This window comes from Dasypus novemcinctus, chromosome 17 (genome assembly GCF_030445035.2).
Source record: "Dasypus novemcinctus isolate mDasNov1 chromosome 17, mDasNov1.1.hap2, whole genome shotgun sequence".
In the NCBI taxonomy this organism is placed as follows: Eukaryota; Metazoa; Chordata; class Mammalia; order Cingulata; family Dasypodidae; genus Dasypus; species Dasypus novemcinctus.
The window spans coordinates 88,420,210-88,438,004 of record NC_080689.1 but is presented as its reverse complement, the minus strand read 5'-3'; the positions used below and the strand labels follow the sequence as shown (position 1 = coordinate 88,438,004).

Sequence of the window (17,795 nt, the reverse complement as noted above, 5' to 3'; positions counted from 1 at the left end):
AAATCTCTGCAGATGTGATTAACTTATAACTTCAGATGGGAGAATTGCCTGTATCAAAACCCTGGATGCCCAATGTCATCACATATATTCTTACAGGAGGGACATTTGACAAAAAATAGAAAATAAAGTGGTATTAAGACAGTAAAGACAGGAATTAGGAGGCTTGAGAACTGAACAAACTCACCCACAACAATCAAATTATTCATTGCAGTAAGGTTCTTAATATAGGTCTTATGTTTTATTTCTGTGGTGGAATCCTGACGGATTTTAGTACCAAGCATGGGTGGTTCTATAACAAATACCAAATATGTGGAAGCGACAATCAAAATGGTTTATGGGTAAAGACTGGAAGAATTTTGAGACCTCTTATAAAACATAGATTTCTTTAAGCAGAACATTGTTAGAAATATAGACATTTGCTTCCGTTGTGGGCTCAGAGGAAATGATGAGCTGTTACCTTAAAAAGGAAATATGATAATCCTTGTATATAGAAGCAGAACCTTGCTGAATTTTGTCTAAGAGTATTTTGCGTGAAAAGCAGAACTCGAAATCAATAAACTTCCACACTTAGCCTAGGAGATTTCCAAGCGAAGAGTTCACGCCATGTCCCATGTTCATCTTGCTACATATGCAAACTACAGAAGAAAGGGAAAATGGTAAAGTGAAAAAATAACTGTTAAGTAAACAGGAACTAGGAATTATGATTTGGGTAATATTCCATCTGTCTAGAACAAAAGATGCTAAAATTAATTTATGATCTGTAAAGAAAGAATGAACTGAACATAAGGTCCAGGGAGATTTGACAATTTTTGCAAGTTGAAAGACATTAGGCATGTGTATATGGATCACTTCAAACAAGGAGCAGAAATGAGGAATGGAGATGAGACTACCCTGGAAAGATCCAAGGGGGACCCTCTTGCCTAATGATATGTGAAATGGAGAGAAGACATGTGCACATTTAATACCTGATACTCCTTCATATCAGATATTAAATTTTCAAAAATATTTCACTTATTTTTTCTAATATAAAATAAAAACATATATAATGCACTGTTGTTACACTATTTAACCTGCCATACATACTTCATCCATCATATAAGCAATAGTCACTTAAAAGACATTTTTTATTGACTTTAAGAAGAATATCTATAGCTACACAAAGAGATTTCAACACATCTTTTTAATCAAATTTTAGATTGAATTGATCCTAGCTTGTCTTATCTTATAGACTTCAGGGAAAATTCCATGCAGCTCTGTCAGGAACTCAAATATTCCAAATTCTGGAATTTTATACTGCTTTGTAGCAAATTTTCTCTGAGTCAAGCAAAGAGATGCCACTTAAAAGTTCCTGTTGAATGAACAGACAACATTAAGCCAACAATTATTTCAGTCTATGAAATTGTTTTCAGGTTCTGCACATGTTTTCACTTTATTGAAATATATCATTCATCATAAACAATACATGTATAGTAATAATTGTGAACTTACAAAACAAAAATATGTAACATCATACAGGATTCTTGTACCTCACCCTACAAACAAACTTGCATGGTTGATAAACATTTTTAAGTATTTATTAAAGGACATTGTCAATATATTACTGCTAGCCAAAACATTTTCCCCAACACACCCTATTATTATTATAATTGTATCATTTATATATGAAGATACAAAAACAACAAGTGTATATTAAAAGTTGTGCACATAGATAGCAAACATGCATAACATCATAAAGGAGGCTCATATATTGGTCCACCACAAATACCTTGCATTCTTACGAGATGCTTGTGACACAGTAGGAAAGAGTATTGTGAAAATCTTACTACTAATTATAGTCATTATCTTATATTTGGTGTATTTTCCCAAAAAACCACTGTTATTATTTTTAAAATATATTTTTATGACACAAGTTGTAATCTTATAACACAATCATGCACATGTGTAGAATTCCCAAACAACATCCCTTTAGCAACACACCACACAGTGGCAGCGTATTTGTTATAGGTAAGATAATGTCCTCTGAATATTACCACCTACATAGTGTACATTTGGCCCACATTTTGCAAACTGCCCCATTATTAACAAAGTACATCTTTTGCATAGATGCAAGAATATTATATTATTACTGCTAACCACAATCCATAGTTCACTCCAGCTGTTATTTTCCCATGCTTCCCGACATTCCCACCACCCTGCATTAGTGATGTACATTTGCCCTAGCTAACAAAGGACACTTTTGCGTTTGTACCATCAACCACAATTCTCATCCATCTCTTGGTTTTCCATGCTATTCAGTTCCTAGAATATTCTCTAGCATTCTGTCAATTGGCTCTTACTTCCCTAGACATCCATTTTCATCCACAACCCCTTTTATAATCTATTAATCACTATGTATTATTATCCACTCTATACATTTCTGCACTTATACCATAAAGCTAATTAAAACTTCTACATACATTAAACATCAGTAGCCCGTGCCTGGCTTCCTCTTATTTCCTTTGAGATACCACCATCTAACACCATGTCTTGAAGATATTTTCTTACATTTTTGTCTAGAAAGCTAATGGTTCTTGGCTTTATTTTTAGGTTTTTTATCAGTTTTGAATTAATTTTTGGATAACATGTGAGATAGGGGCCCTCATTTCTTCTTTTAGCTATAGATATCGTACTTTCAGCATCATTTCTTGAATGGACTGTTCTGACCAAGATGTGTAGTTTTGACAGGCTAGTCAAAAATCACTTGACCATACATGTGAAGGTCTGTTTCTGAAGTTAGGATCCATTATTCTACATGTCTGTTTTTATGCCAGTACCAAGCTGTTTTACCACTGTAGCTAGATAACGTGCTTTAAAATCTGGACATGACAGATTGCTTTTCCTTTTTAAAAGTTTCTGGCTATTCAGGACCCCATACCCTTCCAAATAAATTTGATAATTGCATTTTTGATATTTTTAAATGCTGGTGGAAATTTTACAGGGTTGCATTGAATCTATATATAAATTAGAGTGGAATTAACATCTTAATTATAGTTAGTCTTCCAATGAATGAGCATGGAATGGTTTTCCATTTATTTAGGCCTTTTTTGATTTCTTTTAACATTGAGTTGCAATTTTCTGAATACTAGTGCTTTACATCATTGCTTAAGTTTATTCCTGCCTATTTGAGTGTTATCTGCCATATTCTATTTTCACCACTCTTTTGACATTTGGTACTTTTGTTGATATAATCTTCATTTCTAGACTCTCTTCCAAGCCTCTCTCTCCTATCTTTTCATGTTCTAGGACACCCTTAGTATTTCCTGAAAATCTGGTCTCTTCTTTAGAAATTGTCCCAGTTTCTGTTTATCACTGATATTCTAAACTCACCCTCATATTTGAAATATAATCTTGCCAAATATAAGATCCTTGAATGTAAGTTTTACTCTTGTAATATCATAAATATATCATACCACTGTCTTCTTGCCTCCATGATTTCTTGTGAGAAATTAGCACTCTATCTTATTGGATATCCTTATTTTTTAAGCATTGCTTTTATTTTGTTCTCAGAATTCTGAGACATTGGTATTGGACATTTTGGTCAGTGTGTGTCTTGAAGTTGGCCTATTTAAAATATTTTGAATGGGAGTACATTGGGTTTCTTAGACATGGATGTCTATGTCCTTCAATAGGGTTGGGAAAATTTCTACCATAATTTCTTCTAATATTCCTTCTTCCCCTTTTCCCTTCTCTTCTCCTTCTGGGACATTCATGACATGTATGTTTGCACAATTTTTCATGTCATTATTTCCCTGAGACCTTGTTCAATTTTTTCCATTCTTTTCTTCATCTGTTCTTTTATTGCACACTTCAAGAAGCCATTTTTTAAGCTCACCAAACCCTTCTTCTGTCTCCTCAAATCTGCAATTTATGATTCCAATATTTTTAAATTTGACTTATTGTACCATTCATTCCCAAAAGATCAGCTTTTTTTGTATATGCTTTCAAATTTTAATTTGTGATCATCCATGTCTTCCTAATATCCATAATTTCTTTAGCCATCTCATTGAATTTATCAAAGAGATTTGTTTGAACATCTATGATTAGTTGTCTCAACTCCTTTATATCATCTGGAGGCTTAACTTCTTCCTTTAACTGGGCCATCTCTTTCTGTTTTTTTGGTGTGGATTAAAGTTTTTGTTGGTGTCTTGGCATCTGGCTTACTACAGTATTTATTCTGAGTGTAGTTTTTCTCTTTAGTTTAGGACTTCCTACCCTTTCCCCCTTGCTGGTTGTGTAGTAGGAGCCAAGGATGTAGTTAATGTTATAAGGTATGGAGGTTGAAGCTATGCTCATCGCTCCAGATACCAATGCAGCTTTTCCCAACTTTCTCCAGGGGTAGGGACAAAGTCACATCTATGTGGAATAATACAAGTTGTGCAAGCCTAGACTGTAGTTGCCCAGAGAGACTAATGACGCTTCACACCCCTTTCTCCCTTGCTTTGGGTTGGGGAAAGCTGCAGGTGTGGGCAACAATCTATGCAGTTTGGGTCCAAAGATGACCACAGTTGCCCCAGTAGACTTCCCATTATTCAGTCTTTGCCAGCCTAATATACATGCAGTTACCTGGATAGACTTGTGCAGGACCTGCCAACATCCTCCCTGCAAGAGGTGGGACTGAAGACTGGGCTAAGGCTGCAGGGTGATGTGGGTGAAATAACCTGTATCCTACAGTCAATGTGATTTTTGTTCTGTCCGGTTTCCCTTCACACTGGGGACCGGATCTAAGTGGAGGGTATCAGCCTCTTTCAGACTTTGACAATTTCAAACTTTAGATGTTCTTAGGATTATACTTTAGCCATATTTCCTAATCAGTAGCTGAAAGCAGTGGCCAAACATCTCCTCCCCCCCTGTTCTTAGGAATGGAGCTTCCAATTCCAGCCACAGAATTGCTTCTGGGTGATTTGCATTGCCAACTTAGCATGAACAAATGGCTTTGACACTTTGCCAGTAATTTCCTAGAGAGGCTGCCTCCCTGCTGGATGTGACACTGGGCCCTAGGCTAGAACTGCAATATGGCCTGGATGGAAAGAATCCGGTCCCCACCAGCACTGTGATTTTCAGTCCTGCCTACTTCCCCTCATGCCAGGTGCAGAGTTAAGATGGCAGCTACCTGCTTCTTTCTCATTTGGACAATTTCAAACTTCAGCTGTTCTTAGGGTTGTACTTCTACTCACTGAATTTACTCATCAGTAACTGACGTTACTGCCCAACCATCTCTTCCTCCCCCATATTTGGAAGTGGAGCTTTCTATTTCAGCTGCAGAACAGCTCCCCAGGTGGCTTGTGCCTCCATTGGAGGATGGGCACCAGCCTCGTGGCTTGGAGTGCTCTACTTCTGAGTTTTGTCTGCAGATGGGCAACCTCCTCTTTTCATTCCTTCAAGAATGTTGCAGGATGCACTTCTGGTCTCTTGAAGCCCCCAGGCAGGTTCTTCAGCTATCTCAAGAGCTCTGAGCATTTACTAACTCCGCCATGTAGCAGGAGATGACTCTAGATGCTCCTTACTCTGCCCCGTCTAGTTGGTTGTTCTCTCAGGTTATGCATCTTTTTAAAAAAATATATGTAGAAATATATTTGAGGATATTGTGAGGAATTGGAAATATTGCAAAGTTCCCACTTACTTGATCTTAATGCACTTGTTTTTTGCACATATCCCTCTAATAGAATTCAGTTGTAACCAAACTTTCCTACTTTAGGAGAAAGGCCTGTTAGAGGTCCTCAGGATTTATGAAATTCCAGACTCCTTATCCATAGTCCCTCCACTCATTATTGATTTGTGTTCTTCTAAACTAGAATATTTTTGAGAATGTTATATTATCAAAAATACCGTATGCTGAGGTGAAAAAGACAACAAGAGGACAAAATTAAAGAAGGCTGTGGAATTACAAAATTCTACACACTGATTAAACTATGAACTTCAAAAAACCTTTGAAGAAAAACAAAGTATGATACCTTATTTTGCCAGGCTACTATCATAGGTACTACAGAATGGGATGGCTTGAACACTGAGAATTTATAGGCTCACTGTTTTGTGATTAGGAAAAAATCCACCACTAAGAAAGCAGCAAAGCAATGCTTTTTCCCTAAACTCTACAACATTCCAGTGCTGGCTACCAGAGATCCTTGAAGCTCCTTGGCTACTCTCCCTGCCTTGCCTTCATAGCAATGTCCTCTTCTTTCTCTTCTGGTTTCTGTTCACTTCCATCTTAGGGATCCTCCCTGTGGCTTCTATATTTTGAATGACGTTATCATGCTTATAACAGAATCCGATGTTCTGGATTAAGGCCCCTTCCAATCATGTCGGCCACACCTTAACTCAAATAACATATTCAATGTCCTACCTACAATATGCCCACACAGATAGGAATACTGACAATGATTAAGAACACATATGTACTTCAATCTACACCTGATAAGACAGAGGTCAGCTCTGCTGGGAGAGTTATAACAAACATGGGCTCAGAGGCCAGAGACTTGGGTACAGAAGCCAAAGCCAGAGGTCCAGGGGGCAGAGACGTGTCACAAAGGGCAATCCCTTGGTTATAGAGATGACTCCAGGCAGTGAACCTAAAAGAACTTCAGGATTTCAAAATTGCTTGGGAGCAGTGCTTCCTTTCTTCCTTTCATCCTCTCCCTTTTGGAATTAGGATGTCTGCAATATTTATACTATGCGTGCCCCACCAGGGTATTTTGTAGTGAGTGAAATTCTTTTCTTGTTTCTGGTTGACAGACAGAAATTACTTTACCCCAGATTGGACCCTACTGAGAATGTAATGCATACCTAATTTACCTAATTTAGACAATTTAGATGGTGACTTGTGACTGTTCAGGAGATGATATTTAGATAAGGTTTGGGAATTGAGTTGAGGCTATAATTTGTTTGGATATTTGGGCATGTTGAGATGAGGCCAGGTATTTAGCATATGGGATAAATGGACATCACTGAGGTTGAAGAAAACACACTATACACTAAACACCAGCCTGAAAATACCTTGTCTTATATTCTGGTGCCCATGCATGCTACCTGATATGAAACATTCACTGTACTTTTTTTAGTTTGAGATGGAGACATTATCCTTGGACTTCAGGTTAGGCAAAAATACGATCTCATGTATTCCTATAAAAGGGATACAGGATAATTTGGCAGACAAACATAAAAATGCAAGAGAGAAAAGAGCATAGAGTAATTTGAAGATGCTGGGCTTGAAAGCTGGAGTAATGAAGTCTCAAAACAAAAAATTCCGGCAGCCTCCACAGGCTGGTAGAGTCATGGAATACATGCTCCTGAAGAGCTTCCAGAAGCGTGGCCTTACAGCATCCTTGACTGCAGCCTTGAGACACTGATTTCAATTCTCTGGCTTCCAAAAGTGTGCGTGATTTGACTTCTGGTATTGTGAGTTATCAAGTTTTTTTTTTCAATTTGTTAAAGCAGCCACACAAAAAAACCCTAATTTAATCATTAATAATTGATGAATAATTGAGGGATTTTTAAAAGAAATATGAAAAGTCTATCAATCATTGGAAATGAGGGTTTTATATGTATCAGGTTTGGCTCATAACCTGTTATGAGTGTTGAGTGTGTTGACTCATTTTGCCTCAAGACATCCTCACGAAATAGGGACAATTAGAATAAACACTTTATATCTGAGAAAACCTTGACACTGGGAGGTTAAGTAATTTACTTGAGGACACATGGGCAGAAACTGTTAAAGATGTACAAAATTTGCACATATTTATAAGTAGGATTAGAAAATTGTGGAATGGCCTTTAAAAGGAAGAGAATGACAAAGACAGATAATGTTCGATCTTTTTAAACTTTCTCTTATTTTCAAAATAAAATGGAAGGCACATCAAAGGTATTGAGGTAGCTCTGTAAAATACAATCAGGGGACACTGAGCAGAAGGGCCTGCCCCAACAGAGGGTCCAGTAGGTAAGGAGGGAGAGTGACAGACAAGACCTCCAGAGGAGAGTATGAACCTGTGCTGGCAAGGATTACACCTTTATGTCATATGTGGAGGACAGTAACAGGGACCAGAGGAAGGGAAGGAGAATAAGGAGTCAAAATAGGAAAGTTTAAATAAAGGAGGCACAGGGAAGAGGTAGTTGATCCATCAGGGAATGAAACACTCTGAAATGGGCTTTCATTTCATCTTTTGGAGCATGAAAGTAGCCATCAGAAGAATCTAGAATTAGTCTGCCAAGTGGTTAAAGACATGTGGTGCAGTCAAACCCAAAGTCAGGCTGATGGCCAGCTAAGGAGCATATGAAGGAGATCAAAGATGATTGAGCCTAGAACACACAGACCTCAGGGGACCTGCCAGATAACTATACACCAAGAGAAGGCCCTGATGAGTCAGTGAGGCCCCATATGAACAGACTGCACAGCTCACCGAAAACTCACCAGCTAATGCTTTATGGCACTGGTGTTGGGCATGGTATCTTACATGACAGTGGCTAACTGATATATTTTCATCTTTTAAATTGCTATTCATTCTAAGCCACAGTCTCCATCCCAGACCTGATTTATTTTTTAACCTAGCACTGAAAAATGACATAGTGTAAATTTTCCATATGTGTTTTTATCTCATTAACTACAATGATAGGAGAGAACTTTGCAAAGGACAGAGGAACCATTTAATAAATGTTTATTGTGTGAATGAATGACATGGAGTCAATGATGAAAATAGCTTTCATTACTAAGAGTAAAGAACAGTTATGTGTGTCAGAGAGTTCAGTGTATTCTCCTCTGATTTAATGAGAAATTTGGTGAAACTAAATTTCATCCACCAAAATATTTACGAAGAAATTTCAGAAATAATACTAGAATATTCAGAGTATTTCCACTAGTACACTGAGAATAATGTGTTAATTACATTTTATCCAGGGAAGTGGATTTGAATCAACTTGTAGATAGTCTGCCTACCACTTAGGAGGTGCAGGGTTCAAACCCAGGGCCTCCTGGCTCATGGGGTAAGCTGGCCCATGCACAGTGCTCAGGCATGCAAGGAGTGCCATGCCACTCTGGGGTGTCCCCCGTGTAGGGAAGCCCCACACACAAGCAATGTGCCCCATAAGGAGAGCTGCCCTGTGCAAAAAAAGCACAGCCTGCCCAGGAGTAGCACTATACACACGGAGAGCTGACACAGTAAGATGACACAACAAAAAGAGACAGATTCCTGGTGCTGCTGATAAGGATACAAGCAGACACAGAAGAATACACAGGGAATGAATGCAGAGAGCAGGCAATGGAGTGAGTGGGAATGGGCAGTGAGAGGAGAGAAATAAATAAAATAAATAAATGAATGAATAAATAAATTTATCTAAAGTGTTCAGGTTACAGTAGTTTTAAGGATGGTAAGAAAGAAAGTTGACGATTGGTGAAAGAGTTCAGGGGGAAAAGTCTCACACATTTCTAGAAGGGTAAAGCTGAAGAATTAGAGAGTAGCCATGAAAGAATGAGAATACCTGAAAGAGATGGAGAAAAGTAAAAGGGCTTTATAAAAAGAGGCAGACTTTCAGTTATTTTATAAATATTTGGATATAGACTGTTCTAGTTAGCCAGACTGAAATGGATTGGCTTTCCCAAGAGGTATTTATTAATGTACAAGCTTACAATTTTGAGACTGAGAAAAATGTCTAAATCAAGGCATCATCAGGCAATGCTTTCTCCCCAAAGACCAGCTGCCAGTGATGCTCGAATCCTCTGTCATATGGCAAGACACATGGAGGCATCTGCTTCTTTTTTCCATAACTTTCAGCTTTCATTGCTTCAGATTCTTGCCACTATGGCTTTCTCCTTCTTTGTTTAAATCTCATTCTCTTATAAAAGACTCAAGTAGAGGGACTGAGACTCACAGTGATCCAGGCATGAACTGAAGTAACCACCTCAAGGTGTCCCACCTACAATAGGTTACATCCACAGAATGGATTCACCTTAAGATCCTACTTTACCGAGGTTCACACTGTTTCACACCATCAAAAATACATATGTTCTATTTGAATTGTTTTTTTTTCTTTTTTAAACAGATGGAACATGCAATGTTAGGTAATATTGTACAGAATAAAATTTTATATATGTCCTTTCAAATATATGGGAATAAGATGAAGTAAACACAGACCTTACAACAATATAGAACACATTTAATTTTTGGCAAGTTTGATGGTTCAGCCATTTTATAAGAGAACTATAGAAATAGCATGGCAATTGCAGGAATATGAAGCTCACTGGAAAATTTTATATCCAAACTGAAATCAACATATGTCATTGGCTGAGCATCATCCCTTATAACCAAAGCATTCTTCAATGAGTATAGTATATTAAGGCACCCACAATTACTATTTGATGGCAATTAAAATGAAAATAGTTATCTAAATAAAAAAACAAGTTAGAGTAGAAAATGTAATCATCTTTTGTGACACTGAAAAGAAAGGCTTGGATGACAATGAGTCCAGGGAAGGAAAGAGTAAGGGAGGAAAATGACCTTCCACAGGGGAAGTTTTGAATATGAGGGATCAAGGATTTAATCTTGGGAAGGACCAGTTGTAGGAGGATGATGGGGGAGAAGAAAGAAGATGATGAATTTTTAAACATTAAGGAGATACAAGGAACAGAGTATCATTCCATCAGGTTGTAAAGTTTAAAAAACCCTATCCTAGAGGGTCAATTCACCCTGATATTTGATCTGGCCAAGTGAAAAAAATATTTCTATGGTACAGTCCCCTATAGGACGTAGTTTCTCAGACAGAGGGAGGAAGCAAACATATTCAAGTCTATTTGAGGAGGAAGCAGCTGGTACTGCAAGACTGACTACCCTACAGCCCTGGGGAGGAGGTTTGTGTTCGAGGTTGAAGCACTGTGGGAGGAGAGCTCTGGTGTTGCTGACAGTAATAATCCCCCAAATCTTCAGGCTGGAATCTGCTGATGGTGAGAGTGAAATCTGTCCCAGACCCACCGCCACTGAATCGATCAGGGACCCCAGATGGCCGGGTGGAAGCATCATAGATGAGCAGTTTAGGAGCCTGTCCTGGTTTCTGCTGGTACCAGGCTAAGTTGCTGCTAACACTCTGACTGGTCTTGCACTTGAGGGTGACGGTCTCTCCTGCAGATGCAGCCACAGAGCCTGGAGACTGGGTCATCACGATATCCCCACTGGCACCTGCAACCAGCAAAGAACATTGATCATACATTAAATCACGAATGTATAAAATATGTATCTATATATAGGTTTTCTTATTTATCATATATATTCAGATATTCTTTAGATGAAATGGTTTTCTCACTCTGCATGTTAAAACCATTCTCCAAATATAAACATACTACTCTTCTAAACCTCTCACATGAGGCCCAGAGTAACAGCAGGATTAGCAGTCGGGAATGTGACATCATCTTGCTCACCTGTGTGATGTACTCAGTTCCCATCTCCAGGGAAACTGCATTAATAGAGCTCTGAGCAGACAACCAAGTCCCCGAGGAGCATATGCAAATCTATACAGAGTATAAAGTCAAATGTACCTGTGCAGTGAGTTGGAAAGATAAATTATGGATGGAGATTAAAATATCATGACCACAGGAAATGTAACTACACACCTGCAAAAGGCAGGATATCAACTTAGCACCACAACTTTCAACAATATTCAGAAGAATTCGGAAAATGAAATATTTTATCCCCAATTGTACTCTTTCAAATCAATTGCACCCATCTTGAAAACAGAAGGAATTTGTAAGAAAACACATACATCTGTAAGTGTAATATCAGAACTTAATTAAATGTTATAAATATGGTACCAAAACCTATGTGGAATATCCTCATATCATTGGATAGATTACGATGTAGTACACGTATTGTGTATCTAACTCACTCTATTCTAAATTTTAACATCCCAAAGGAGCCTCACTTAATACATCCAAAACAAGTCCTCTGTTTTGCCCTTAATACAATATTACTCCCAGGAAGGAATCATCAAATATTTACAGGTTACCCTTAGAGCTATCATTTAAGTCGACCACTTTCTAAAATCACTAATGTAGTGATTAGCAGACCTGAAGTGGAACACCTCCACCTAGTGGTCATACGTAAAATGGCTTCAGCTCCCAAGGTCTGATAGAGCCTTTCTTCATTTATGCCTAACTAAAACTAATGATACTTTCAGAATAATGCAAATAACAATATCATGAACACTTCTAGACACGGGACATTAAATTGTGAACAAGTAAAACGATTCGTTTTACTTGGAGGTTACACAGTAAACAAGTAACATTTCTGCAGCCATTTCTAAACTGCTTCTTTGAGATTTCCTCCTCTGAGCTAAGCTGTTACTCAGGAGAGGTAGGGCCATGTGAACCTGGTCCATTTCAGGAGCAACCCTCTGCACGAACAGTCAAAGGTAAGAGAAAATTTAGGACACTTTAACAATTATATGCATAAAAAATTCTTCCAATATCATGAGTATAACTTTTCCTGCAGACTTTTTCCAAAGCTCCTGAGGGTTTCCATGATGTGGAATGTCCTAAGGCATGTACTGTTCTAATTCTAATTAAGAAGTTCATTTCCTATGAGCACTTTACCTTAGGAGAGGGCCCCCTCCCAGCATTCAGGAATGGTGCTGCACATACCCACCTCATCAGGGAAGGTGTTCCTTCTAATCTACAATCCACCCGGCTCTTGGCCCACCATGTATTTATATTTAGAAGATGTTAATAATTAATTCAGGTTTGCTCTTTCCACCCATGTATTTTTTCCTCCTCTTCCATGAAGTTGCATTTAATATACATTCTTTATTTTGCTTGAATTTCTACTACTTAATTGAAAGGTTTCCTGCATCAGTGCAACAGAATTTCCTTCACATTCTTACACATATTCAAAAATTTAAAGTCATCATGGATGACAGGATGATAAAAAAGGATGTGTCATGCAGGGTAACTGGCCCAGAGGGGTCCATGTGAAATGTGGAGGAAGGAAACATTGTCTTCAAGTAGGGGAGAGTTGGCCTAATGCGTGAATAGAGGAGGGGGCTGTCCTTCAAAGCCAGGGAAGAGCACTTCAGAAAATGAACAGGATTGGGAAAAGATGGGCCTGGATATTTAATAAAGACTAACGAAACAGAGCGTGAAAGCAGAACGGGCATGATCCAAGGGAAACATTACTTCAATGAAAATTTGCGGCTTAGGTTATGTACTATGAGAATCCATGGAACAGGAGTTGAAATTAATTTTTTCATCTTAGGAGGTAATTCTGGGTCATTTTACAGCAATAACACTCCAAAGGTACACACACAGTGGAAGCCACTAACGTTTCAGTGCAGCTCGGAAACTAGCTTTCCTATCATCTCCTTCACTGAAGTCATATGATGATTTTTAAAAATAAAATTTTCCAAATGCTCTCCCAATGCCAAAGATCCAATTGAGGTGCAATCAATTTTTGGTAAATGATTTAAGAAGAACACTTTGTGTTAATTAGAGTTCTAAAAAAGCCTGGGGACTCCTGCCCACAGTATATACACACCTTCTCTCAATTGTTGAAACATTATTCAGGTGCTGCTGTGAAGGGATTTTGCAGATATCATTAAAATTGTTGAATTTAAGAAGGGGGGTACATTAAATCTTGATCTACTGGTCAGAGAGAAAGAGCCCAGAGAAATTCATAAATAATTAGTATTTGAAATGGAAAAATACATCTGAAGTTGATTGTGGAGTTTCAGGGACCATGTGGCAAGGAATGTGGGCAGGCTCTAGGAGGAGAGAGCTGACAGCCAGCAAGGACACAGGATCTCAGCACTATCACCTGAGGAACTGCTTCTGCCAAACCCCATGAGCTTGGAAGAAAACTCTATGCCCTGGACAGAAGGCAGCCCTATTTAACCATGGAGGAACCTCAGAAGAAAGCCATCATCTGTGGACCCAGACTCTTCATCTACAAAACTCTGACCTAATCAATTGCTAATTAGTTATAAAATGAGAGAAAAGTGATGTGTGTGTGTGTGCATGTCTGTGTGTCCATATATGTATTAAATTGAACCACATGCTAGAAGGGAAGTCATAAATCCAGATACAAGAGTTATCATCCCATTTTGAGCTCATAGCTGAATGGTGTTGACACATGTCTCTTCTCATGAAATGTGCTGTGCTTTAGGCCCCTTTCACCCACAGATGATTTACTGATGAGTTACCACATCCACAGGGTCAGAGCTGAATACTGTGCTATGAAAATACAGGTAAGAGCAGAACTAGCTTTGAAGGTGGTCAGGATCTGTCCCCTCTGTTTCCATGGCCATGTTCTCTGACAACTGAAGAAATTCTAGACAGGGTTGTTGGTAAGAGGGCAGTGACCTGGGGGCATCCCAGGTAGACCTGAACCAAGCTGCTGTCTTCACATTTGCTTTAGACTCTGGAATATTTCAGATTTCTAAATGTGGATGACTCATTCCTTCTACATGGGTCAAAATGGGAATATTGTATTTTGTCTTGATCTAAGCAGTAAACTGACTTATGCTTCCATTTATTGAGAATTTACAATTCTATGTGTTTTATTTAATTTTGTATACTCCTGTTTTTCAAATGACCAACAAAATCTTAATTATAGATAAAATCAACTTAGCAAGTACATTTTCTTGGCACAGCTCATACTGCCCCATGAACTTACCAGGGGGCAATATAGCCAAGTGCTTTTGTTGCAGACATGAAATCAAGCTGATTGTAATAAGAGGCATGATTCATATGCAGCCAGATCTAACATGCCTTAGGTTCTGAAACAATTCTACGTTATCTATGGAATGCTTTTACCCCAGTATAGATACAGGGTCCCAGTGAATGTGCTCAAAACATTGGAGCATGAATGGATGAAAGTAATGTGTTACCAAATTCTTAATATGAAGGCAATATTAATCCATAAACTTTAAATAATGAGATTTGTTGCCAAATGCATAGAATATTGATGTACAGAATAAAACATGATGCTGTTCCCTTAAAAGGGGAACAATGCATTAGCAGTGACCAAGACATTTTTCAGTAAAGGGTATACGATATTCCTGAAACAGATTCATGGAAACCAAATGCATGTGGTGTCCTGGACTGGAATCTGGAAGGGGGACAGGGTAAGAGTAAAAAATTAGATAAAACTGAATGAAGTCTGGAGTATAGTTACTAAATTTGTACCAATGTAAATCTCTTAGTTTGACAAATGTACCATGATTATGTAAGATGTTAACATTAGGGGGAAGTGGGCAATGGTGTGCAGGGACTCTCTGGACAACTTCTACAACTTATATATGAATCCAAAATTATTCAAAAATATAAACTTATTTAACAAAACACAAGGAGAGAGATTTCAGTATAGCAGAGTGAACATTGTATTTAACCAAGTGAGGTCTGAAATGACGAGGTCATGTATGATAATCCTATTCTAAAGCCAGAACCCATCTGCAGTGACATTAAAATGCTTGCTCCAGACATTCATCATCTCCCTTTGTAAGTGAAAGCTGCACAACTTGCAATAGTGACTTTTTGACTCGTGATTTTCCTCACCTTATTGGACCCTGGTAGGCAAAAAGGTTTTCCCAGGGGTTCATGGCCAAGAATAGGTTTAATGGAGTACATTTCTAGATCTATGTATTCTGCTCAGATTCTCTCTTAAATTGCATCTTTCCAAGAACAGTCAAGTTGTGCTGCTGATTCTCCTTTCCCACCTCATGTGCACAATCACCCTCAACTGCTTTAATAAGTTGAGTGAGCACTCACTCATCTTACCATAGGCATTTCCAAGGGATCCAAAAGTATATGCAGCAAGAAATGTAGAGATTTTTTTTTCAGAAATCCATGTGGGTCAGCATACAGAAAGCGAACAACTCCAGAAACTGGCAACTCTCCTGTGGTGCCAAATATTTCACACCCAACAAACTGAAGGAAGATATAGTTGAGTTGTCACAACAAATATTCCAACTTGCATCAGGGAATTTCAAAATTCATAGCTTGAGTCCACCTTGTTTATTCTTGTCTCTTCTATATTTTAATAAAACAACCTGATTGAAAACATTCCATTTACCAATTGGATCTAACTAAACATTACAAACTGGAATTTCCCACTCTTTTGAAAAAGGGATTAAAGAATTCCCAACTAATTTTTGAATATAATTTCTGAAAATTTTACATGATTTCTTTACAAAATGTTCATTAAAATAAAAAGCACCTTGGTTACTTTATGCATTTGAACAAAAGGTTCAAATATTTTGCAAATTAACCTATAATTCACAAAGAGAGAAGGTGTGGAATGGATTATTATGCTTTTATTCAATATCAAATTGTCTAGGTCCCTATTCAATTACTCTGTGTGTTCATGTGTGTACAGATATCTGTGCGTAGACATATAGATATATTTTTAATATATATGTATTATAATATTTATGCATATAAGCATTTGTAAATTTTGATCACCATAGTTTCTCTTTGTGTGAATCGAGTAACAGAGGTTTCTTGATTCAAAGTATGAAAAAGTTTTTACCAAAATCAAATTTAAAAAAATCTCATCATCTTTGCATTCTTAAATTGGAAAGAAAATTATTCTTACCACCACATTTTGCTTTGCAGAAATTTGTCCTACCGTAACCACACACATAGATCAGTTTTCTTCAATGCTGAAGTTTTTATTTAATTTACAATAGGATTAATAAGAGGAGACATTGGGCCTCCAGCAGAATGAATTTTAAAAACCTTTTCTCTCTCCTTCACCCCAGATTTGATGCCCACCCAGAACCTCAGAATGTGAAATAGGGTCACTGCAGATGGAATTAGTTAGATGAAAATGAGGCCGTCCTGGAATAAGGGACCAAATCCAGGGGCTGGTGTCTTTCTAAGGAGGGGACGTGGAGACTGGAGCCACGGAGGAGGGCGGTGTGAAGACGGGCAGAGAGGCAGGGCCCCCACGCCAGGCACCGCCCAGGACTGGAGCCCCCGGGCGTGGAGGGGCTCTCCTCGCAGCCTCTAAGGTCCCGGCAATGATGACACCAGGATTTTGGACTTTGGCCTCCAGAACTTAGAAGAAAACGCCCTTGGGGTCGCTGGTGCGCTTGCGCAGGGGTCCCCGCTGTCCAGGTGCAGCCCAGGCCCACCAGAGGTGGTGCACGTGCGCTGGTGACAGTGACCCCAGGTGCCGCCTGGGTCAGTCCCAGAAGTTCCTGCCTTTGAAGAAGGGTCCCCGTGTTGGGTCCACTGCGTCAGACTCAGCGTCACTCCTGAGCAGAACATCCTAAGAGTGGGATGCTGGATCTCCTCTCTGGGGTCCCAGAAGACTGGAGGCTTATCCGGTGGCGCAGTGGAGGACATGGACTGCCAGACGCCCTGCAGCTGCGAGGTGCGCACTTCATCCTCCTGGGGAGGCAGCAGATCAGGGGGCGCCCTCCAGGCCCTGGTGGTTTGGCTGCATGATGGACTGTGGAGCCAGGAAGTGACTCAGCCAAATGCCATGGCCAAACTGATGACTGCCACCAAGAGCTGGTTCACTTAGAAAGTTACTGAAAATATAGCCAAAAATGAAATCAGTATTGCAACTAAACTATTTCCTAATGGAAGCATCTGAGGTATTAATGGAAAAGAGACATCATTGAATTGTTAGTGAAACCATTCTTTTTCTAATGGAGAAAAAGCCACTTTATATTTCATACTTGCACACACAAAAAAACATGGAATTAAAGATAAGCAAAATTAATTTAGAAGAACCCCCTTTTGATCTAAATGAAATCTAATATATCAGAGATACTTAAATACA

The 17,795-nt window shown here is 38.7% G+C and overlaps 2 gene segments (V, D, J or C); both read right to left on the bottom strand.

Annotated features, from left to right (window-relative positions):
- LOC131273808 (immunoglobulin kappa variable 3-11-like) overlaps positions 1-17,795 on the bottom strand; it is a 911,457-nt gene that overhangs the window by 733,575 nt on the left and 160,087 nt on the right.
- LOC101429283 (immunoglobulin kappa variable 3-20-like) overlaps positions 10,852-17,795 on the bottom strand; it is a 74,040-nt gene continuing 67,096 nt past the window's right edge. The window contains 1 exon segment of the V gene segment in view: positions 10,852-11,195. Within this exon segment, the coding sequence occupies positions 10,852-11,195 (344 nt within the window).